At 32.4% G+C, this 26,277-nt stretch overlaps 1 protein-coding gene across 3 annotated transcripts in view; it reads left to right on the plus strand.

The window, feature by feature from the left end:
- The first annotated feature begins 7,157 nt into the window (after positions 1-7,157).
- Positions 7,158-26,277, plus strand: part of Sras (Ras converting CAAX endopeptidase Sras) — a 45,743-nt gene continuing 26,623 nt past the window's right edge. The window contains exons 1-5 of one of the 3 annotated variants that reach the window (XM_035354370.2): positions 7,158-7,617; positions 14,708-14,813; positions 20,429-20,509; positions 25,475-25,535; positions 25,657-25,715. In XM_035354370.2, coding sequence (XP_035210261.1) covers positions 7,496-7,617; positions 14,708-14,813; positions 20,429-20,509; positions 25,475-25,535; positions 25,657-25,715 — 429 coding nt within the window. In that variant the 5' untranslated portion in view covers positions 7,158-7,495. Of the gene's footprint in view, positions 7,618-14,707; positions 14,814-16,135; positions 16,303-20,428; positions 20,510-25,474; positions 25,536-25,656; positions 25,716-26,277 lie in introns of those variants that run through there. The other 2 variants (XM_035354369.2, XM_085812974.1) reach the window with 2 other exon arrangements.

A 26,277-nucleotide genomic window follows, 5' to 3' on the forward strand; every position in this document is an offset into this window, starting at 1 on the left:
TTGGTCTTATTGATTTCGCCCGTTTTGTCGTGGAATTGATATCGTGATTTAAGACGTTGGATAAGAAAATATGCAAATAAGTTATAATTCTAACACTAAGCAAGTATAAATGTCTATTAATTATGTAACGTGTGTAGGTGTTTCTAAAAATATAATATTTAATATAGGGGTATGAAATTTGATACTCATGTAATTCGGGTTAAAGTAGTTAATAATTTCATAAATTTCCTCTGTTCAATCTATGCGCGGTTTGTTTTATTTCATTTAACATAGTGCTCATATTATCTAAATTTCCATATTTAAATAATATATCTCCTTTTATTTAAAGTTAATTTTAAACTGCTATCCATAAAATTTTTTAAGGTTGTAGTAGTAGAGAAAATTTATCAAAAAATTCATAGAATTTTAAACTAACCTTACTCTCACCTGATAATAAATCTGAAAATTACTCACTTGCCAAATGCAAATGAAATGCAACCTTTTGAAATGAGAATAATGTGATTATTTAAATTAAGTATCACAGTATTACTAAACGATTTGGGATTGAAATCTTTTCACGGTATTTATATTTGAAATTTCTGCTGCAATAAGTTTTGGCTGAGATTCTCAGAATAAAACTACATCAATCAGGAATTCAGTAGTTGATGGGGTGATCGAGAGTGTGGGAAATTTCCCAACGCGCTGGTGACTATAGCACCGCCTCGTCACCAGATATAGATAGTTTAAAAACGTATGAAGCATTAATCATAATTGTAGAATTAATGCTGTAAAAAGCAATCAACTTATTGGCTACAACCTTTCCCATCCCCCCCTCAAAAGAAGAAACATAAACTAATGGTAAATGTGGCTAAATCCACCATCTGTCATCGTTAGTTTGTCGAAAATTCATAATTTTTGGATCTAATTCTTTACTCCATAGCATACATGCAGAGGATTTTCAAGTCTCAACATCCCGATGATTTCATAATGATGTGCCATCAAGAAGATATTAGTTTCTTTATGCTTGTCAAGTACTATTCGCAAGATGAAGACCCTCACATGGCCCGCCATTTGGGATGAAAAATGTATTCTTTATGGTATTAACTAAATTTCATGTGGGTATCGCTTACCTTTGCCTTTACGTGGCGCACCCTTGTGCTTCGTCAAACAATGGAAAATTCTCAAAAAGTTGGCTGCGTTCTTTTCTCATTCTAACCGTCCGATCTGATCAGCTCCATCCGCCCCAGCAGGAGTTCCTTTAAAAAGCAAAAATTATATTTCGAGATCCAAATGAACACATCTGATCTACCCATGTTACACAAAGCTTTGAAAAGCTAGTGTTTAAGGAAGAGACGAAATTTCATAGACCAACCCATTTTCAAATTGTAATGGAAATTCGATTGTATGCTAACATCCTTATTGGGAGTTAATAAAATGTACTTCTACCAGCACCATTACATAGGAACAATTAATAACAAGATCCACTTTCAGCAGAGTAACGTTATGTTCAGGACCGAGAATTGGTTACATTAAATTGTTAATTATGGCGTTAAGTAAAATATTCAAGGCTTAGACAATGAAATTGAAACAGCGAATATAGCTTTCCAAACTCAAACCAACGCATGAGCTTATGGTTGGAGAGCAGAATGATATCGAATTTTATCAATAGCTGCAGAATCTGAAGTTTGAATTTTATCAGAGGTACATCAGAGAACATCAGTATATCAGAGGTACATCAAAAGCATCAGAGGTACTGACTTTAATCATTAGAAATTATAGGAATAAATGGAGCGTATATCAGATTTAAAAAGGAGATATTTTATTGGTGTTTGTGTAATTAATGTAGCTATTAAAAAATAGATGGCCTGTTTTGATGTATGGCGGATCATAATATCCATGTTTATATCTGTGTAACCAGAAAGGCGAGTAACGTTTTCGAAGTTGAGTAAAAGCAAAAGAAGATCCAGACTTAGCCACGTTCCACCTGAAGAAAAACATAGAGGTAGAATATCAAGATCTGTTCCGCCTTGATTTCGAACAGCCTCGAAATCCTTACATAAGACACCCTGCAGTACACGCAAGACTTAGAATATCTACAAAAGAAAGAAGAAACCCTCAGTGTACCTACATTTCCAGTAATGTACACAGCTGGCTCAAAGATAAACGAAGAAGTAGGATGCGCGTTCTTATCACTCCTCTCAGGATAAGAAACAACAAAATGGATAGGATACCTAAGAACCAACAACAGCGTTTTCCAAGCTGAGCTTTCAGCCATAAAACACGCTATTCTATGGTCTCACGAAAGGCATCTAACATACGTTATCATCTACAGTGTCCCTCTCCAATTTCTGTACAAATCCTAAACATGATCTCCATTTCAATACCAATTATCTCGGTCTATTTTTGTCGTATGAGAGTCAAACGTTTTGACCTTTATTTTTTTACAACGGGAACAGAATTTTCCTAAATATGCGTCGAAGGACCTAGAGACTTTATAAAGTATTAGAATTCTAAATTAAAAAAAAAATAATAATTTCTTTAAATTGTCGCGCAGACGGGAAAGTATTTAGTGACCCTGCGTACCGAAATGCGCGGGTTTGAATCCCGGAGAAGGCATGGATGCAATTTGTCCGTGCCCTTCATGGGAGACAATGGTGGCCCGCCTATTTTGATGCCTCCATAATAAAGAGATCAACGTTTCCAGCCTTAGTTGCCTATAAACAGCTAGAGCCCGCCATATGGGAAAAATATGAATCTTTGCGCCATTTAAAACATTTTTGTAACCAGAAACATATGTCTACGACTAACGGTTGCAAAACTAAAGGCCGGGTAAATTGTTTTGTAGACACAGAGCGTACACATGCATATCCTTTCCTCTCGGATATAACTAAATTCGACGAGGTGAAAATGATCATTCTCGGAACTCCAGATGCGTTTTCAGGTTACAGGTTGCTCCTCAGAGTTGCGCTTTTACTAACGGACTTTTTTTTTCTAATGACGGTTTCAAATATCTGCAGGAAACCACGCCTATCAGTTTTCAAAACATCTGATTCATCAACTCTCGCACTTACACATTAAACAGCTTTTCCTGTTTAATTTCTCTCGTTTCTACATTTTAAAATTTCTCTTTTCAAACTAGCGACATTTTATCACAGTTCTCCAACTCAGAAAATTTTTATTTACGTTCAGGGCTTAATTTCTAAAATTAGAAGTGCAGGAGCCCTATGGAAGACCGTCAGCAAAAAGGAACAAGAGTAAATAAATAAATAGACTATTAAACTCATTAATAATTTTAAAATTAAATAGGTAATTATTAGTAAATTAATTGATAGTTATTTAATTAATGTTTATTAATTGTTACTTAATCAATAATTATTATATAATTAATCAATTATAATTTAATTGTTAATTATTAGCTCATTAATTAATCATTATTTATTGAAATAAATAATTAAAGATTAAAGTAATTAAATAATTAAAATTAAATTAAATTTAAGGAGATAAACTAAAATTTAATAAGCGATATTTAATACAATTTTATTGCTAGAAATAAAATTTTCCAGATAAAATTTCTACTAAAATTGTTATTCAATTGCATAAAAGAAGTGCCGCAGCCTTCTTATTTAGGGCTCCGGTGCGCTCCGGCTAGAATTATCATTTATTACAAAAACTAAGAAGCACCGGGCTCCGGCCGAATTTAAGCTTTGATCGTAGGCGGAAAAAAGTTCTTTTATCATCGCAAAAATTAAATATAGTTAAAGTACAGCTGATGAAAATTCAGATAATGCTAAAAACAGGGCGAAACAGAACGAGGGCGTAAGGGTATGAGTGGGTGGAAACAAAAATGAGGGGAAGCTTGGTGAGAGAGAACGTTCTTTTTGACTGCGGCTCTCAACTGATATAATTATAGTCATCAAGTGGATGTGTATCAAGGGCAAAATGAGTCCTGCTTCTGACTCCTAAGGATAAATGTAAAGTTGCTGTTACGCTTTTCTTCCGCCCCGTATTTGTTTACATTAGTGGATACTATTGGAAGTCGATGCATAGGACGTACTTGAGCAGTTTATCTCAGTATTTTAAGAAAATTTAAGAACACAAATTTTCCTTCTTGCGAGGATAACTAACTGTAACCATCGATAACAGTACACTAGATACGATGGCATGGCGAGAAATTTACGCGTTCATAAACAAACTCTCCCAAATGTATTGTCCTTCTTAAAGGGAAAAGTTTCCGCATGTGAGTGAGGGAACTTTACTTGAACGTCTCCTGTTCTCATGAGTTCATATTTCTAGGGAAATAGTGTATTGTAAGGTCTGCTTATTGTTAAACTAAAACGTTACGAACTCTATTTTTTTCTCCTTGAAATTGTGGTTCAGGTTTATTAGAAGAAGTACCGGAGCTCATCTTATTTAGGGCTCCGGTGCGCACCGGTGCAATTTAAGCACTGTTTACGTTACAATGTCTTCCAACAATACTGTCTTCCAAGAGCATCTTCTGTTGATGCTTTCAACGCTTCTAAACCTAAGACAAACTGTGATGTCATATCCAGTAGCGATAAAGAAAAATTCATGGAGACTGAAGCTTGCATTATTCTATTAATAATACAATATATGAAGTGATGCAATGTACAGTATATTTTATTCTATTTATTAACTCTGGTATTGCATTTGGAATCGGGGAACTGCAAACAAGAATGGAAATGACATATTTAACCTCATTCAGTTAATTATAACATTCATGCCTCAGACGAGCCCATATATTACGGATACAATAGCGCCACCACAATTGACTTCTTCATCTCAAATAACATTACTAGCAGATGTAATATTTCTGTAATTCCAGCCCTCTGTTCCGACCACAACCCAATTGTATTTGAAATCCCCATTAATAAATACCTCCCATCACTTGACAGAAGTATAGGAGTTACAAATTGGATCAAATACTCAGAAATTATGAATAACTCCCTACAAGGAAACCCATGCATCAACAACAAAGAAGAATTAGAACAAGAAGTCACAAAATTTACCAACTGCATCAATTCTGCTTTAAGGGAAGCCAGCAATACTTTTTACGGGAACAACCTTTTTCCCCCCTGCCTGCCGATATAAGAAACAGTATTAAAGAGGAAAATCAGAACCGTAAAAGATGGCAAACCACCAGAGATCTACAACTCAAACGCAAACTAAACTCTATGCAAAAAAAAAAAAAAAAAAAAAAAAAAAAAAAAATATCATAAGAATCAAGAACTTCAAAAACCAAAAATGGACCAATTTTCTATATAACATAGCTATAGAGGATAATTCCCTATTTGACATTTCCCGCAAATTCAAGAAACCTTATAAACGTATCCCACTTATCCATGGACCTAGTATAATTTCATATACGGAAGAAGATAAAGCTAAATCTTTTGCGGACTATATGGAAGATACATTCACTCTTAATCCCACTCTGTACGACAATAACCATATTCAAGGGTCAGCCTGCTGGCCAATAACTTCCTTAATACCCCTGCTCCGTACACTTCACTTTCCTGAAAACTCCAACAATCGTAGCCAACACCATCAGCTCCTTACAGACGAAGAAAGCTCCAGGGCACAATGGCATCGCATCTCGACCAAAGCACTGAAACATTTTCCGATCAAAACTCTTACCTGCCTAACTAAGATAATTATCAAATTCGCTCATTTTCCTAGCCCATGGAAGCAAGCTAGCTATAATAATTGTTTTTGCTAAACCGCAACAAAATCCCACCTTCACACAGAACTAGCACCCTATCAGTTTACTAAGCCATCTTTCTAAAGTTACTGAGAAATTTCTACTTTTCCACATCCAAAGAATTCACCCCTCCATAAATTTTCTCCCATAAGAACAATTCGGTTTTCGCAACCATCATAGCACTTGCCACCAGCTTCTTAGAGTTATCAACATTATTATTGAAGGCTACAACTGCAAGCTTCCGACCGGTGCCATATTCCTCGATATTGCAAAAGCTTTTGACAAGGTATGGCATCGCGGCCTTATTTACAAATTAATCACTCTCAATTTTCCCAGATCATTTTATTTGCTTACTAGGCTCTTTTCTCAGCAACAAAACATTCAGAATCAAAATTAGTACTGCTTACTCAACCACCAGAGTAATCAAAGCTGGTGGGCCACAGGGGTCGGAACTTTCGCCGTATCTTTTTAATATTTATACGAAAGACATCCCTAAAGACCATTCTGTTCATCTTACTATCTTTGCCGATGACACCGCCATACTTACTAAAGCCTGCACAGCAATCGCCGTAAGAAACCAACTCCAAAACTATCTCATAAAACTGGAAAAATGGCTCACCCTTTGGAGAATTCAAATGAACACTGATAAAACCAAATCAATAATTTTCCGCAAGGGAAACATGAAATACTATTCTCCACCCCCTGAAATATTTGACGAAGAAATAGACTGGATTAATGAAACCAAATACCTTGGAGTCACCTTAGATCAAAAACTTACCTTCAGAACCCACTTCCGCTCCGTAGCACAAACATTTAAAATCTCCACAACAATTATGCGACCTCTTCTTGGTAGAAGAAGCTACTTATCTACTACAAACAAATTAATTTTATATCGCTCCATACTTCGTCCATCCCTCCTTTATGCAGCTCCGATCTGGGGACATGCAGCTAAAACCAATATTAAACGATTACAAATTCTGCAAAATAAACTTTTACGAGAAATTATCAATGCTACTTGGTATATTCCAAACACATACATTCAGAGACTTTCAAGTCGAACCTATTCAAGAGTATATTAAACGATTAGCGGTCAACTTCTTTCATTCAGTACAAACCCATAGTAATAGAACAAACCCTGAGAGTGCTATAGCACTCTCACTCTCCGCATCCCGGTAAAAAATATCGGTTCCCGAATGACATCCTACCCACATAAGAATTACAACCTTAATTGACTCATTCAGGCTGAATTGACTCTGCGGTCTGTCACCCGCTGCTACATCTTTTCCCCCTCCCCCATTCGCCGCCGCTAGCGCAAACCTGACTCTCTTTGCCCCCCTCCCACACCTCCTACTACACTACTCTTCTTTCTTTTCCTTCCAAATTGTTATCAGAAGGCGAGCAAAAAGGCGTTTCTGCATCTTGACACTCGAGAATAAAATACGATCAGTGTATCTGTGTGATATTGCAAACAACACGGAACTATGGTGCATGGATACCTGGTTCTATAAAGTGTTCGCTGTTGTCCGCAATTTAACGTATTTACGCTGCATGTTTTAATACGAATTAACCACGGGTACGTGGTTACTACACAAGTCCTTATCTAACTGAGAGTTATTCGGAGATTCGGAAAAAATCACTATTGCACGCTATATTGACAACTTTCGTACCTTTAGTGGCAACATCACCTGAGATAAGGTTTGTTTACATGTGGGAGCATGCGTGACTTTGATAAAGTCATGTCGAGACATTTAAAAAGTACTCTATGATGTGGGGTTTAAAAGTCCAGAACGAAAGTGTAACATGCTTACTAAATTGTTTCTCAACCGCCTTGAGTTAGGATGTGTCTCCAATGTTTTGGTGTGCGTTCTTCTCGCTACATTGTATGTGGGAAGTTTATATGTATGGAGGAATACACACGGAAGGTGAGTATTTTTTGAAACCACAACATTTCTGCTGAAATATTTTCTTACCGATTTTCTAAATTTCTGCCCGAGAGTTATTTTTTTTTTTTTCCGCTTATAGTGTAGAATTGGGTGCCCCTTCGATTGGCGACAAATTTTGTTCAATTTTGGTGATGAAACCCCATTTCTGATTACCATGATAGCTTTAACTTAATTTTAGCTTCCTGATTTTTTTAAACTGAAAATAGATCATAGATGTACATGGAAAAACTAAAGGCAGTGCGAAGTGCCGAGTTTGTCCAATTCTGTGATATTTTTAAGTGAAAAATGATCGATGTGTACATGAACACCGAGTTTGCAATTCTTTTACTTCTTATTTTGGTTTCTGTAGCAGCCATCTCGAAATTGTGCCTCCTTGACGCTGATCTTGACGTCAAAAAAGAATCGCCAAAAATAAACAAGGGGCACCCAATTATAAACTTTTACCTTTTTTTTTCTATTGAAATACTTGTATAACGATTTTTAATAAAGAGGTGATTTATTTAATGCGATAAAGAAAGCATGAAAAAATTAAAACTCAGTTTCCGTGAGAATGAAATGTACTCTAATCTTTCTTTAATACAGAAAAGTGAAATTTTAAAGGTACTTGGGGTAAAATATAACATTGCCCATAAATTGCGCTGGCAGTGACCATGCGACGTAGATAGTCAGGAGCCCTAGACATAAGGTTATCAGACTGCTGAGCCACCTAGGAGTTGTGATGTCATCGAAGTATATATCCAGTACTTTTAGTCTAGAGTGATTGTCTATCTAATTAATCATTTGTGAATGATTAATTGATGACCTAATCAGTTAATTATTCGCATATGTACTATGGAATGTGATGTACAGTCAAAGAATTACGTTGGCAGTGACAAGATGATGTAGACATTCTGAAATCCTAAACATAAAGTTACCAAATGTTTGGCTCACCTAGGATTTGTGATTATATCCAAGACTGTATCTAACACAAGTTTAGAGTGATATCCATCTAATTAATCATTTACACAGTTAAATGCATCAGTTCCAGTTGAAATGATTTTCTTCAATTCAAAACATTTGATATCCAGAAAGATGTCGACTAGAGCTGTCTGTAGTAAAGGAATTGGGGAAAGTGCAGAATCGCCCACTGCTTGGCACGTTTTTAAGAATTGCACATACTTGGTATCCATGCACGCATCGACCTATTTTCACTTAAAAAAACATACCAGAATTGCACCAAAATGGCATTGTGCCCTAGACTTTATCCATGTACACATCGACCTATTTTCACTTAAAAAGTCAAAGAAAATTGACAAAAATACAATTCTTCTTACTCTTGTAGAAAGCTCCAAACAAATAAGTGGGCAATTCTGCACTTTAGCCAAGGAATTTTTAAACTTGGAAGTGAATTTCAAATGCTCATAAAGTTTTTTTTTTTTAATTTTTAATTAATTTTTTTTTTTTTTTAACATATAAAATCTAACAAAGAGTTGTTAAGAGAAAACATATCTAATGAAAAATATCCAAGAATGTAAGAAACACGTAAATCCAACTTTTACTCCTTCATACCAATTTTTATCTGTCATACAGCCTTTCATATTTTACATGTTGTAAGCTTTCTAATTAGTGAAATGAGTTTTCAATTAAGTGATCTGGACATGGGCATCCGCGGAGCATTTTTAAAGGGAAAGGTGTGGTGTGGTGTGGTGTATTTAATTATGGCAAAGCACACTAGGGCTATATGCCTAAGGGGAGGGATGCCTTCGTGGAGGACTTTCTAAGGGAAACTGGCTTGTATACACGTTACACAGTAAAGGGAAAGGAGAGGCCATTGGAGACAAATAACAACGATAATAAATTTTGGTACTTTTCCGTTTTGCCGGCGCAAACGAAAAAGTTGCCAATAATGCTACAACTGATGCCAAACGGAATATCTTCGCTGGTAACCTTTTACGCTTCATTTTCAAAACAAGTCGCAGCCATTTCTTATCAGACTGATTGTTTCTTTCAATACTGGCATACAATTACATAGAATTTTTGCAAGATAGTTAAATTTTATGCCCTAAGACCATTCGCGGTAATTAAGTCAATTAGGATGCAGTCACCCCACTCACAGGCGAAAATATAGAAAGGCAAAATCAAGGGTTAAATTCATCCATTCTAATGAGAATGCACTAGCGAAGCAAAGCACTACGGTTTTACATAATTTCTGAGTAAGCTATTCGTACGAATTGAATAATTCTTGCATTTAAACTTGTATTCCAAATTAAGATTTAACTTGAAATTAATGTAGATAATTACTGAGAGAACTATATTTTTGTAGCGTAGTTTACGTGAGATGAGATCACTTGGAGTCACATAATAAGAACCGGAGAACTAGGATGTTGAACCATGAAAGCATAGTAAATTCTTAAATTAATGTCTTTTTACAAATTTATTGTCTATATTTATTAGCTTTTTACACAATTTTAAACCATATCAAAAGAAAAAAAATCTTAGAAGTAACATTTTTTATGTGTATACTGTCGCCAACAAAGTCTGCTTGGCGAGATTTGCGCTGGCGAAACGGAAAAATACCTAAATTTTTTTTAAATTTTCTAATTTTGAGTGATTTATGAGAAGCTTACAGAATGCAGTATTGCATTGATACAAAAACACATGTATTATGCATATATTTTATATTGCAAATTGTTTTTAGTTTCATGCAAACAAGCAGGATGTCAAGTTGATGTAGCATAAGCAGGCGGTATGCAATGTGGAGGTATACAACCTCTTAACGCACAAGTTGAGCAAGAGCGAGACATTCACAACTTATCTATCAGTTTGTACTGTGGTGTGTGCTCGGCATGCCAAAATGTCTCACATGAGTGACAAGTGTACCTACTCAGTGCATTTAGCTACTTGTGTCTTTCAATAAACTGCAGATCTTGCACTTATTTTTAGTGTCAATTTAGTAAGTTTTTATAACTTTGTGTGTTGCTTTTATTTTTTTTAAACATGTTTTCAGATGCCACCTCTTTGCCATGGCTACAAGATAAGTAAAGGAAAATGGAAGTTAAAGTTGAATGGATCAAAATGCTCACATTTATGTAAAACTCAAATGGCCCTCTGAACTGTCTTGTTCGTCAAGAAAAATTGGTGTATAATAAAAACTCAAATTTGGGAAGACACTATTTAAACTAAGATATATCATTTGGCTATATTTGCCAAATAAACATGCATCATTTGACTGTAAATATCCTGCTGGTGATCTAATGAATGAAGCTGATGAACTTCAGGCAAGAAGAGTCAAGTTTTGTATTTAATTTATTGGGATCTGTTTTCCAAAACTGTTAATTGATAATGTTAACAAAGAGACTGCTAAAAGATGCAAACCAAACACAAGTGGTGAATACATTAAAAATGCTTTATAAATGCGTCCGAAAAGCTATTATAGGATTTTAAGAGCAAGTTAGAAATTCTTTAAAAAATTAAAGAATTGCCTTTGTCTTCTTAAACTGTAATATACAGAACAGTCAAAATGTCTTCAAATATAACCCATAAATGAATCAAAGATCTTAAATTGATCTCAGCTGTTTCAATAGTTGTTGATGAATCCTGACATAAATGACACGGCAGAAGTTTCACTTTTTATTCAGTTTATTTCGTGTGTGGGTCCTAAAGAACATCTTTTACTGACTATTGTCACTAAAAGGATTGCACACATGGATTGCAAATGTTGTCACTGAATGCTTGGCAAAGCTTCATATTCCACTCGATAAAATTGTTTCAGTTTCAGCAGATGGAACAAAAAGTATGACGGGAGTGAGAAAAGGTTTTGTTTTTATTTTGAAGGAAAATTTTAATTACAAGTTACTTGTTTACCATTGCATTATTTATCAAGAATTGCTTTGTGCGTGGACATTTCCAAAAGAAATTTGGGTAAAAGTATATTTTAGGATATCCCTTGGCGGTACATGGATACTGAGTTTGTGCAATTCTTTGACTTATTATTTTGGCTTGCACACAAAGCCAAAATAACAAGAGAAAGAATTGCATAAACTCTGTATCCATGTACACATTGACCTATTTTCACTTTAAAAAAAATCCCAGAATTGTACAAAAATGGCATTGCGCATTCCCTTCACTTTGTACATGTAAACATTGATATATTTTCACTTAAAAAGTCTAAGGAGCACCCAATTCTACAATACAGGCAAACAAAAAATACATAATCTCAATAAACTACATTTTAAACCAAACAATAACATAAAAAAGGGGAAACATGTTATACATTTAAGCACTACAAAAAGCAAATATCCTCTTACCCTATTTAGAAGTTCCTTCGTCTTTAGTCTGTGGCACACAAAATTCCTTAACAACATCCAAAAACTTCCTAAAATTAACTGAAGTTGAATCCATATATCGGCATAGCCACATCTGAACCTTTCTTTCTTCCTACAAACCCATTTAAATCCATCTAAACGGTTTTTACGTTCGACTAGACACTTATCCTTTCTACATACAGGACACTTATAATGACTATTAAGTAAACTTTCATTTACATACCAGTCAGTTAACGCTTTTTTCCTCTTTCGTTCCAAATCGTACAGAAACTTCAAATTAATCTTATTACTTTCAGCCATTCTATTGTGTAAACAATAAAACCACAAAAAAGTGCTTACAAAACATCCCATGATTCAAAATTTCCCAGAATCATGCACCCGATTACGCCACAATAGGGTACAATAAAACCACAAAAAGGTGCTTACAAAACATCCCATGATTCAAAATTTCCCAGAATCATGCACCCGATTACGCCACAATAGGGTTTCCATAACATTCAACTACTCAGGCTACCATAAATGAAACAACAACTTGGCGATAAATGAAACAATAACTTGGCAATAAATGAAACAACAACTTCGCCATAATACAAGGGGTGCCTTAAAGTCTACTCTAACCAAAATTTGTAATCTGAAGCTTTGTTGAATCACATTTGAATCTAAAGCTTTGTGTGACTGCTTAGTTTAAAGAATTTTTAGGTGAAATGGAGACAAATACATATCATCTGCTGGATAATAAGATATGTTGGTTTTCAAGAAGAAATATTTTATTGGTTTGTCTGGAAAGTTCATGCTGATTTTTGGCAGGTGGCCTAATGACAGGTCTGAATTTATCAGAATGGCTAAAAACAAATGACATGTGTACATATCATAAAAGATGGTGCTTCAGGCATATTTGGAAAAAAATTGGCTACAATACATTAATTTTTGTCAGTTTTATGCTCTTTTGAATATGGAAGAAAACAAAATGTATTTTAGGCATTTAATGGTTTTTTTTACTGGAAAGGCAAGCAAAAAAGCTATGTGCTGTTTATGGCAAAGGTGCTGTAGCTGAAGGAACTGTGTGGAAGTTGTTTGCTAGGTTTCAACCTTAAAGATTAAGAATGCCCAAGTAGGCCCTCCACAAAGATCAAGATCAGATTAAAACACCATGTCAAAATTCACCATCCACAAGCATTTTGTGAAGCTTGACTACATAAGCTGTCTTGAAGTAGGGTTTTCCACAATTTAAGGGAGAATTTCCATTTGTGACTCTCTCTATAAATGCAATGAAAAGACACCATTTTTGAAGTAAGTAGTGTCGGAGGATGGAAAATGAACCATTTATAATAATGTTGACGCTCTTGGGGAAAGATTCTCAACATATTATAAATAATCAACTGCACTACTATGTTAGATTTTGCTACACTGCTGCTCTTATATGCTGGTAGGGAAGCCAGCTGCCATAGCTTTTTGTGCAGGTTCAGATCCTGGAGTAGGCATGAATATTTATACACACAATAGTATATTTGTGGCAGGAAGAGATTTAAATTGCTGGTTAGCTGAAAGTCTTCTAGAGAGATTGATGGTAGAGAAAGAGGAGTGGTGACCCTCAAATTCATTCCCAGGAGGTATTCTTTCAAAATTATGATGAAAGCTGGTCAAACTCGTATTACCTTCTATATTCAAGGCCTAAACCAGTGAAAAGTACATACTTGCTTTTGAGCTGGAATAACAGATGTGGACCTGATTTAGCTGCAGAAGATAGGTAGGATTGGAAACAGCTGACACATTGCTATGTTAAAGTAAAAAGTTTTAAAACATAAACTGAAAAGGCAATAAAAAAATGGAAAAGAATATTACCTTTATTATATTAACATTATAGTAAAGGTTAGTTTCAGAAAAAAAATTGAACAGTCTAGGATTTTGAAATAATTTATGTTATTCAGGAAATTGTAGTCATGCTCTCCATTTATTATTTTATGTAAATAACTGTAATTTTAAATGATTACCAAGCTTCATCATTCAGCAAGCTTTCTATTATGGAAAATTGTAGTCTTATTTTTGTACAGTTACAATATGCAGATTTCTTAAGAACAGCTGTTCTCAACCTTTTGACTAACTCAGACCATCTAAACAAAAACTGAAAAACTTTAGTACCACCACTACATTTTACAATCATTATTTTCCAACTTCTCAATAGAAATATTAAATATATATACCTTTTGCACAACCTATTGGATATTTGTATTAAATATGCACACATAAAAAATATTAGATTAAAAATTGGTTGCCATTTTAATAAGCAAAATTTAAGTTATAATACTTTAATTCTAAAATTTAGTGTTAAATTTGGGCCTGTTTAAGAGAGATCAATTTCTTTATGTCTGGTCTTATTTCACTTAGTTTTAACTGCAAATTAAGATCCACTTTAAACTTTGGTTGGTATTTATTTTTCAGATATAACATGGAAGAAAATCCTTCTCACACAAATAAGTTGTGCAAGAAGGCAATACAAATTTAATAGCCTTATAAGAAATGCCTTTAAATTCTTTCCTTCAGTTCAGCCAAAAGTTAACAAGTGTGGTATTTTTGAAATATTCAGTTAAAGTTCGATCACGGGAAATTTCTATCAATTGTTCCTTTTCTTTATGAGATTTTTGAATTTAATAGTTAAAATTACTTTGTTTCTTTGCATACCACCAGTGGTATGCATAATATCAATTGAGAATCGCTGCTTTAGAATATATGCATTTAAATTTTATAATATGACTGTTTACTTTCAGAGATCATCCATCAACGATAAAGAAGAGAATTTTAAGTGTCTTCCTGATGTCTTTTGTGTCTGCTGTCTTTGTGTATGTTTTTGCTGATCGAGAATATTTTGGATCTGTAGGTATTTTTAAAATCTTGTTAAATTATGGTAACTCTTTTTTTTTAAACTACCTTTCTCTTGATAGCAATTTTTCTGTTCACTGCCAAAATGCTTATCTGAGAACTTCTTCAAAGTAGAGTTGTTGCAGATATGTTAGAATTATTTTTGAGTGTGGAAATATGTTTTAAAAACGCTCTTGTTATCTAGTTTAATAAAAGTTAAAATATACTGCTTCTTACTGCAACTAAAGTTTGCAAATTTGAGTTTAATGAGATTGAAAATTGTGCTGATCAATCTAGATACTCAAAAGTTAACAGAGGAAGATAAAAAATATTATGCACATAAATGATGAAAATTATTTCATTACATAAGAAATTTTTAAAAATGTTAATATGAAGGAATTCAGTGTATTTATTATACGCTTACATTAGAAAAATGGTGCATGAAATGATAATAGTTTGAAGGCATATAGTAGTTATAAAGGCGAATTAAATTATATATATTTATGTGTAAGTGAGAATGAAGGGTAATAATATGTTCTGTTTACATTTGCTAATATTTTTCTTTCTATTAACAAAAATATTATGTAGAAACATGATTCTAAACAGTGTAATACAGATGCAACTAAAAATGTAAATTTTATTGTAAAACAAGTTTTCTTGAAATTCATTACTATATATACATAAAAGCAAGTATGCAGTCACTCATGAAATAATTAAAAGTTCACAAACTTCCTAGAATGCCCATTGCCAACTCTAGAAGCTGTTCTGGATTCTTTTAGAAAGATGAGATTTTTTATTTCTTATCCTTTTCTTGTTAATGTTTTCCCAACTTTTCTTTTTTCACCATCAAATCAAACCAATTAGAACAAGTGCATATCTATGTTAAATCATCTTTTGGTAGTCTTTCCCCAACAGGATTGTTCTCATTCTCTGAGAACTTTCTTCAGGAAAAAGATATTGTATATGTTTATTCGTCTTATGTTCATTTTGTCTCATGCATTTATTAAACTTTCTGAAAAAGCACATTATATGCTGCATACCGTGTTTTGCTAGGACAGGGAACGCTAGTATTTGAGTTTCTACCCAAGGAAACTCAGTGATCTCAAAATGGGCCCTGTGGGCTGCATGTGGCTCTGAAAAGAACTTTATGTACTTCCTCCCCAGTAAAATAGTGTGCAAAACAGAGTGCAATAAAACATTTACTTGCCCCCAATTTCTCATTTCTCTATTAACAAAAGTACTTTCGTTAGAACTGTCAGAAGAAAATAAATAAATGAAGCAGAATAATTAGTTTGTCTCCTTACAGAAACTCAACCATTTTCTATTACTTCCATTAGGATGATAGAACACTAGATGAAGAAGACAAGACAAATGTTTTGAAGCTGAAGGTTGGCAGGGATGTTTGCTAGTAAAATCCTGATGGTCTTGGTTTGCTGTCAGTCATGCAAAATAGAAAGCAGAAAATATGAAAAAGGATGGTGATGACGTGCTTGTTGTTGCTACGGTAATATTTTCTATATTAATTGTGTCTGTTGTTAGCAGCATCAAATTGTCCTCACATGTGTTTGATATTTCAACTTCAAATGTTTTGGAAGTGGTAGCCTCTTCTTATGTTTGCGCAATTACTGTTGTGGGAGAAGGTGCTGGTTTTGAACATCCAGGATACATATCCATGATTTTTTAGCACTGTTTTGCAGAGTCATTCATTAGTTTTTATCTCTTTTCTGAAACCTTCTGGCCACCATTTTATTTATCCATTCTAAAAAGTAGTGTAAAAGAATTCAATTGCAATATTTTTTGTCATCAGCTTACATTATTCAGTGACAAAGTAAAATTCTCTAGAGAATCTTTATTAATTGCATTTATAATGTATTTTCAATTTCACAATTAAATGAAAACGTGACTGTACTGTATTTTCATAAAGCTACTTAACAACCGTCGACTATAGGTTCTACTGTACCCTTACCATACAGCTACCATATCTCTTGTGAGTTTGAGTGCAATATGTGGTCCGTGCATCCATGTCTCTCTCATGTGCAACTGTCTCACTGAGTCATGTGTGTTGATTTGATGGTTTGAGTTTCTTGATTGCCCCAAAATCGCTCTGTCCCACCAGGCATTTGCCTGCTCGCCCACCAACACTGTCTGCCTCTGTTCACAATACAAACAATACAGAGAATATAAAGACAATACTAATTTAATTTTCTTTTCTTCACACAAAATTCTTAAATCAAATTGTTTTATTTAGGTATTGTTCTGTTATCAGGACTGGATTTAGAAATGTATATATATGTATGCATGTATGTAAGGATGTATGTGTTCATATTTGCATGTATATATTGTAAGTACAAATGTGTGTGTGTATATGCATATACACATATATGCATATACATGATATACACGTGCATACATTTATACATTTCTGAATCTGGTACCGATAACAGGAAAGTACCTTTATTTATTTAAAATTAGTTCACACTTTAAATATGAAATTTTATAATTATCTATTAATGTAAAAATTCAGCTAGATTATCCCGTTACACATGTATTATTTCACATTACACATGTAAATTACATCAGATCATGGATATTTTGGTGGTTTTCTATCATGATGAAATATATTCAAATAATTTTTTCTTAAAACTTTCTATAAACATACACCTTTCTTTGGCCAGCAGACAAAACATACTTTATTAGATTTAAATAACCATATGCAAGGATTTCATCTGATTTTTCCATTACAGTATAAATATCAAAATAAAATAAAAATCAGAATTGAATTTTTGCAATTCAACTCAAAATAATTAAATTACCAATAAGCAATAATTATCGTTAATTGTATTTGAATGTGCAGGGCTACAGACTAACCGTTATATTTTGTAAAACATTGCTCTCATTTCCTAATTTTTAATAATGCCAATATGAGCATAAAAGCTGAGTGTAGAATTAAAAATGCATATGTATTTATAAATGATTACAGAGACTGATCGAAGATAGTTATTATGACAAGATCTACAAAAACTGTCTCTCAAATGAATACTATGGTAGAAAATTTAAAGAAGCTGAAGTACACAATAGCTTATCATATTTTAATTCAGGCACAAATATATATATCCAGTTTTAATATATATAAAAAAAGCACAGATATAAAAGTTTCCCGCCACTGCTAATATCATCTGTGCAAACAGTTTGTGTTGCCGTGTTTAATCATATTTTGCCAAATGATTTTTCTCATTTGAAAGAAAAAGACTTGCTGTGTTGTGAAATTTGTAAAAATATATCGTTGTCGTTTAGTACAAGTTGTTTGAAATGGAACTATCGTAGTACCAGATTAGAACCATCATTTATTTCCAGTTCTGTTACAAAAAGTCAGCTACAGAATCTCACCAAATCATGCGTATAGCTTTAGGTACTAATGTTGTATCCTATAACACTGTGAAGGCTTGGTGCCAAATGTTCAAAAACAAAGACTATGACATTTAAGAAGCAGAGAGCTCTGGCCGCCCTACTGATGTTGCTGAGGCCCACCTGCAAGAACTTGTGGAAGAAGTTTAGTATGAAACCACTCAAGAGTTTCCTAAGGAGTTAGTGCCTTGTCCATTAGTTGCACTATGCATTGCATAAACTTGACATCCAAGCTCAATTGCTGGGGGCTGCAAGCAAGAGTTTAAGTGGATTTACTTGAACAACACAGGCCAGTCATATAAAGATCATGCTTTGTATCTGGTGGGATTGCCGTAGTATTCTCCATAAAGAGTATCTGGAAAAAGGTAAAACCCTCAACAGTTAGGTGTGCAGTGAGATGCTATTCCGTGTTGATGTTGCTAATCAAGGAAAAACATCAAACTGAGTTCCTGCACAAAAAAGGAATTCCCTGTCAAGAAAATGCAAGACAGCATGTGTCTGCATTCACTGGCTGGACTCTAATGGGATCTAACTCTACAGGCTCGAATAGGATCTTTTGCAACATCCACCATATAGCCTCGACATCACCCCTGGTTGCATGGAGATTTTAATGGTTTTCTCATGTGTAATATGAATACAAGCTAGTTGCCCTTTAAAAAGGTCCTTCATGAAGGAATCTATCTTCTTAAGCATATAGTCCTTGTGTGCTTAGCCTTAATAAATTAACTCATCCTGTGTAACTTCAGGTAATATCATTTGCCCCTTAGTTTATGCATGAAGGTTTGTTTTTATAATTCCTGAAATTTCCCTGACGACCTTTTTCTCAAAAGCATTTGGAAATTATATGTAAGAAAATATGACAGAAATAAATAAATAAATAAATAAATACATGAAACTGGTACAAGATCCATTTACTAGATAAATAAATCATTTAAAATTTAAAATCCATTTGATAGATAGAAGGAAATATGGAGGTAGAATAGACACAACAGTTTGCTGATCAGACAAGTTTGCTAATTGAAAACAGATGATTTCTGTTGTCATTTGATAAACACTTTTTAATTCTGCTGTTTATATTTAGTCCAAAGGGGCAATTTGCCCAGAAAAACTATTAATTTCCTTTTGGCATTTTGCATTGATTCACTATAAGCGTTGTTTCACTTTTCTAATTGTTGCCATTAAATATTATTGCCCTGTATTATATTTAAAGAAATTAAATAATGAAGAATCTGCATAAATGTATGTATATTTCTTGCATTGTGATAAAACAACAGTACCTAGAGCCATCAAATTTTGAATGAAGTAATCTTCCTCCGAATATGGGCATCTGGAAGCCCAATTTTGGATTTTGGAATTTGTTTTATTATCGATTTCATATTTTGTAAAACTTAAATGAATTTTTGATTAACAAACTCAAGGATTTGAAAGCAAGCTATGGCAATGTTGTACAGAAAAAAAGAAAAGAATTATATCCAGCGCGGGAGACTGTGTATCGGAAATTCTAAAGATATGCTCATTTAAAAATTATTTTGCGATATTGCTCTTGAACTGAATTTTATGGTATGGTTTAAGTGCAAAGAACATGATGTTTAATAAATAAAGGCAACACACTGGCTTAATCTGAAATGTAAAATCTGAAAGCTTTCAGATTTTTTAAAATTTTTACTTGTATTGTTCTTTAAATTTAAATTCATACTAAAATGTACTTTCAGCCAGCCAAAGTACAACCTTATAAAGGAAGTATCCAATAGATTTGAAATTTGCACCATGTATGTATGTAAGTTCACACTGTACTACATATGCAGTTCATGTGTGCTGCTTAGAAGCAGAATAAAAAGAAAGTTCATTAACTGTTTTAAGTACTGGAATTGTGTTTTCCCATTATTCCTTTCTAGGGAAACCTTCAGTATGTTTTGTTAGAAATAGGACAATTAGTAAATTTCTGAATTTCACAAAAGAGCAAGTGTGGATTCCCCTTCCAAGATATTAGTGCTTGTACTAGATAAAATATAAAATCACAGTGCTATAGGTTACTGTAGTTCTGTAATTCTGATAGAAGAAATTAGGTGTCTAAGAAGGTTTGCTTTTCTTTGATCAAATCAGTTACTAATGATACAATTTTAAGCTAATAGAATTTTATTTGTTGTTTATTATGCTTATATTATGTTCTCTAAGTGAAATTTTTTAACCGTGCTACTGAATTTCACTTGATATATTATTTTTAGGATCACACCTACTGGTCACTGTTGGGCTTGCGACTTTCAGGTATCATACCAGCTGTTTTTTTGCCTTTGATTCTCACCATGGTAAGCTCTTTTTTCAACTCATTAGCTCTTACAGGAAAATATATTTTTGTGTTTAAATTTTAAGAAAGCATAAATTGGAATGCCAAAGCATAAACAATAATAATAGAAGCATAGAGCATAATCTTATCAATGTCTAAATTCTAGTCTCAGATAATATTATTTCTTAGTTTTATTTCCTACTATACAAAGAAAGTGAAATACATAATTATCATTAGATGTATTTAATTGCTTGTATCTTTGAAAATTATGTGGTTTACTAAATTAAATTCATAAATTTGATCGGTATTAAAAGTTTCTCATTGCAACTCCATTACCTACTTTATAGTCCTCTTTTGGATTTATTAATGATTTCGTACTTAAAATTCGTTAAAATGTGATGTTTCCTCCGACAATGAAAAATTTTATGTAAGTGTTAATTATTACATAAAATTTAAGAATCCATTTAATTATAATGCAGTTAATTACAGTAGTTTCATAAGTAATAAAATTTTTTGTTTTATTATACCTAAAAAGATTTTTTTTTTAAACCTAGAATTTTTATTTTTATAATATTTCTAACAAAGGGTGATTAAATAAACTATCTTATGTTTCTGTATTTTTCAACCTTCTTAAGCCTTTTAATAGCTTGTATTTTGTTATCGTATAACCCTGTTATAGATTGATTTCTAATTGCTTTGTGTTTTCATTGCTGTCTGTAGATCTGTTAAAGTGTGCTTTATCTATGTAATATTTTGCATGAATAAAAATTATGCATGGTATAATTTTAAGTGAGTGAATGGTTTACTGTATTAAAACCATTTCATTTAAAAATGTATTCATGAATTTTTTATCTTAATAACAGCAGAGTTTTTAAAAAAATTTGGGTAAATAATTACAAATTTTCTCAACATAATTCAATATTTTAATTTGTTATATAATAAATAATGTCAAAATTTTGATCTGATTTTATTATCTTAGAATATATCCACATAAAACTTAATAAATCTGTATAGAACTATATTCTGTGAAATGTAACTACACTATTACCCCGTTCAAATGCAACGCTCTTTCGCACGTACAGCCACAGCCACCATTTGAATTAGGGAGAAACGAGAATATGAAGTAGATCATTTAGGACCATTCGTAAAAATTTCAAGAGGAAATACAGAATTATTTGTAATAAGTGATAATTTTACGAGATTTACACGCTTATATCCTATGAAAAGTACTGCAACCAAGTATGTGTTAGTTGCATTGAAGAGTTTTGTAGTATAGTGCTGTAGTATAGTTTGCTTTCAGGACTGGTTCAGATGCACATTGTCTTCAATCCCTTAACCCATAAGCCACTGTGAGCAATGAATGATGTCACAAACGCGAATCAGATTTGGCGGATTTCTAACATTTACTTGCATCTTTTTTGACATTGTTTACTATTGCTGTAGAACACCATCAGAGTTTTAACTCTTTAATTAATTAAAATACACCTAAATTAATTTAAAATGCGATTTATATATGAGACTAAATGATTAAAAGAAGAAAAGAAACCACATAGGCTGCTGAGCAGTTTTAAATAAAATGTTTAGTGGCTGCTAAAATTTCAAACTTTGCTTTTTCAAAAAAGGAATAAAACAACAAATTAATAGTATTAATATTAATTATAAATATCTTAATATTGATTATAAACATTTTAGAGAATATTTTATATAATTAATTTATCTCTTAAAATCGTTTTGAATGTTTTTCTGAAGATTTTAAATAAAAGCTTGTAATTTATGTTTATATTAATCAATTGAATAGCACTGGGTTTTATTTTATATCTATGTAATGGAATTCAGTAATACAATTTTTAAGCAATTTGGAATGATTTAATGACTATATAGACAGCTTGTATTCTTTAAACTGTATTTTCTCAGTTTGCATTTTTTAAATAAATTCTTTTATTTAAAGTCCTAAAACTTATATACATATGGCCTAAACTATTTAATACTTTTACTGCTTAATTAAAATCATATACTTTATAGAAATAAGAATGCGTTTTACAAAATACTGAAAAGAAAAATTATTTGAAGTGGGAATGTAATAGAGATATTTGTTTCAAAGTTTTTGCATAAAAATGTGTTTTTATTTTTTTTTTTTCTCAGAAACTAATTCATTAATTGCAAAATCTATCCTTAAAGTTATTAAGAACTTCCTAATAAATACAATAAGAAAATAGGGGGAAAATCATTGAAAATTGTGAGAGAAGAATGACATTTTAATTGTTAAACGTTTCTTCCAAAAATTGAAATTAAAAAAAAAAAAAAAAAAAAAAAAAAAAATTGACAATTTTTTAAAAATTATTTTGTGTTACAAAACTGTTTAATAACATTTATAGAACTAGATGAAAGTTCTTAAACAAACAAACAAACAAACAAAAAAAAAAAAAAAATTCGAAAGGTATTAAATCCTCTAGTCGAGTTGAAGTCGATATGCGCGTCTTTAGTTTTATTTGAACTGTATTTCTGGAATACCCGGCATCAGATAGCATTATCCGTACTTGTTTACAAATTTCCATATTTCATACGGTTCTATGTAATTTTTTTGGATGATATTGCGTCCTCAGATATCTACCAACGCGATTGTTTTGCTGACAGTCCAGCGAGCAGTCATTAAGTGAACCTCGCCGTCACGCAGTGCAGTATGGGAAATCTATCCCGAGATGTAGGAATGCCCTGCTCCCGAGAGGTAGGAATGTTCTACATCCAATTCGGAGAAGCAGTTAATGCTTGTCGTCGTGTGATCGGGACATATTGAAAAAACCAGTTTTCACCACCGGTCGAAGCTGCTCTTGTAAATGGGGCTTATAAGCTGAAAAATATAAACGAGAGTTTTAGCTTTGTTGTATTTTTTTAATAACATACTAATTTGTATTCAATATGAATATTGCTTACATTAATCAATATGTTAATAATTTCTCTTGATGTCTCAGTATATTAATAAACTTCTTTCTGTGATAAAAATTGAAAAAGTATTTATTCAGTTTACGTAAATTGGAAACACTGTTAAAGTCATAGGAATATCATTCTTTAGAATTTAAAGTTTTTCAGTATGAAGAAATCTCAGTAATTTTATTTCAATCAGATTTCTGGAAAATGAAGGTATATTCTCAATAGGTGACTAAATTTCATAATGCATATCAGTTATTATTTTTTCCCTGGTTTATTGAGAAAATATATAATTATAAGATTTTTATAAAAATGGACTGAATTTTGTTATTTAATGTATTACTTTTATATTATATTTTCAACAGCTGAACAGTAATATCATTAAAATCCAAAAATAAGGAATATGATCAGATTCCTATTTCAAGGTCATAATCCATACCAGAATGGCATTTGTTCTACAAATTCATTATGCAGGACACTATTTCCCTTTAGTTATAGTGGGTTTAACTTTTATTTATTTCCAAGCCCAGTTCAGTATCACAAAATATCATGGAAAATTTGAAATAACTAAATAAATAAAAATATTGAAACCCCTATCAGTATTGGAAATGCAGGGAATTTATCAATTTATTAGCTATAAAAATATTTATATACACCATGTATGTCCACAAATGTTATATATTCCCAGTCTTCCATTGGAGGTGGAGTTTCTCCCACTTCTTCAGGATGGTCTTGTACTACAACTTGGCTGTGGCCTAGATAATTTCACACTTCATCAAAGTGTCCATGATGGTTCTGACAGGCATGGATGTTTTATAATCCTCAGAAGAAACTTCCCTCCAGACTTCCTCATAATTCTGTTCAAACAGGACTTGCAATTCTTCAGTGGTAATGTAATATTTAAAAATATGTTTACTTGGTAATATCAACATAATGTAGTTTTCAGTGGTTTGATGCTAATTTTTTTTTAATTAGGCAGAAAAGCAATGTTAATTTTTAATAGATTTTGGATAAAACTCTGCTGCTTTTGAAGAGCCTGTGGTTACTCTAGCGGTGGCACTATCATACTTTAAATATTATGTTTTATGTCTCATATAATATTAGCAAATGTGCTTATTTGCTGACTGTTCTTGTTATTTTCTTACAGACATGTTGTCTGTATTTATGTTGCCTTGAACAGAAACTAAAATTTAATTCTTCTTTTAATGTATGAATAATGTGTGACAATTTTCACAGACATTCATAATGAAGTTTCTTCAAGAATGTATTTTTGGGTCTGTGCATATCTTTGTTTTGCACAGCATTTGTCTCAAGGCACACTGTACCGCAGATGCAGGTTTTGATTAAATCACTTTAGATAATTAATATTTGCTGCTAAAAATAGGCTATATTCACTTTATAAAAATTTTAATATGGCCAGAATCAAAGTTTTTTATAATTGAATGGGTTATGTAATTTGCACCATAATTATAAGGTATGTGATCTTGTTATGATGAAAGCATCTTTGAAGAATGAAACAAAATATATATATATATTGAAATATAAGCAGTCACGCTTTTTTTTTTTTTTTTTTTTTTAAATTTTCCATTCAAGCTTATCATAGTAGGTGTAATAGGTTTCATTCCTGCTCTGGTCTTTGTTACTCCCTACTCATCCAATATGATGTCTTCAAGAATCTTCATCCCAACTTTTATGAGATATAACCCTTCAACTAATTTTGAAATTTCACCATTCCCTTTCTACTGTAGGCTTTTCATCAGACTCTGTAATTTCTTCAAGATTGCTGTAATGCCAGAATTATGAAAATTATTAAACAGGAGTTCCTGTTTTTGATTTATGAAAAAATTTCCCTTTGAGCATGTCTTTTCCGAGCTGGGCTAGTAAATATAATTGTAGTATAGTAAATTATATTATACAGTGAAGTGAGATTTTGCATTCAAAAGACCTTTTCCTTAAATTTCTTTGTTTTAAACTTACTGTGTAAATTTTTTATAGTATTATTTTTTTCTGTCTTGCACTTTTTTTTCATCAATTTGTGAAAAATTAATTTATTTCATTCCAGGTACTTTTTTTGGGACCAGTGTCTCTTCATTATAGTGATGGAATTTATAATAAATTTTTTGGTAGTAAAAGTTTTGTTTATTTTCATATGGCTTTCTTATTTTTTTTATTCAATACTGATTTTTTTTTTTTTTTTTTTTTTATCATAGTGCAGAGAATGAAATTTTTATCACATAATTTCAGATTTAAATTTGTGGATATACTGCCTAACTAATGTTGTTTGGTTAAGAAATCATGTGATAGTAAGTATTTATATATACACTTAATACCCTTTTAAATGTTATATATTAATGAAATAATTCCCATATTACAGGATGAATTACTGAAAACTTGCACCAAAATTATTTCTGAAGTAAAAGGTGCTATTGATGTGCTGATTTCACAGAATGGAAATTTATACAAGGGCTCATAATTTGAGCCCATACACGAATTTTAATAACTATTCTAGCATTCTTGGAAGTTAGACATCAGGTGATTAATATACGTGTTGGAATACAGAGTTCCATCTATGAACAAAGGGCCTAGAATATGATCATTAAATATTCCACTCACCCATTTACACTTCATAAACACTGGTAGTACTTGATGAAGACAATTGGGATTATTTATTGACCAGTAGTGCATCTTTCTGCAGTTGACATGACCGTGATTTATAAAATTTACTTATCACTAAACAAGATGTGTAACAAAGCTTATGTATATATTGTAATACACAGATAGAAAAGTTAACACAATTTCCAACATCATCTCCATGCAACTTGAGAGAGAGCTATATGAAACAGATGAAATATATGACAGTAGAGT

The sequence above is a fragment of the Stegodyphus dumicola genome, chromosome 3 (assembly GCF_044657685.1).
Source record: "Stegodyphus dumicola isolate Sdum_Otavi_A_Nest chromosome 3, ASM4465768v1".
In the NCBI taxonomy this organism is placed as follows: domain Eukaryota; kingdom Metazoa; phylum Arthropoda; class Arachnida; order Araneae; family Eresidae; genus Stegodyphus; species Stegodyphus dumicola.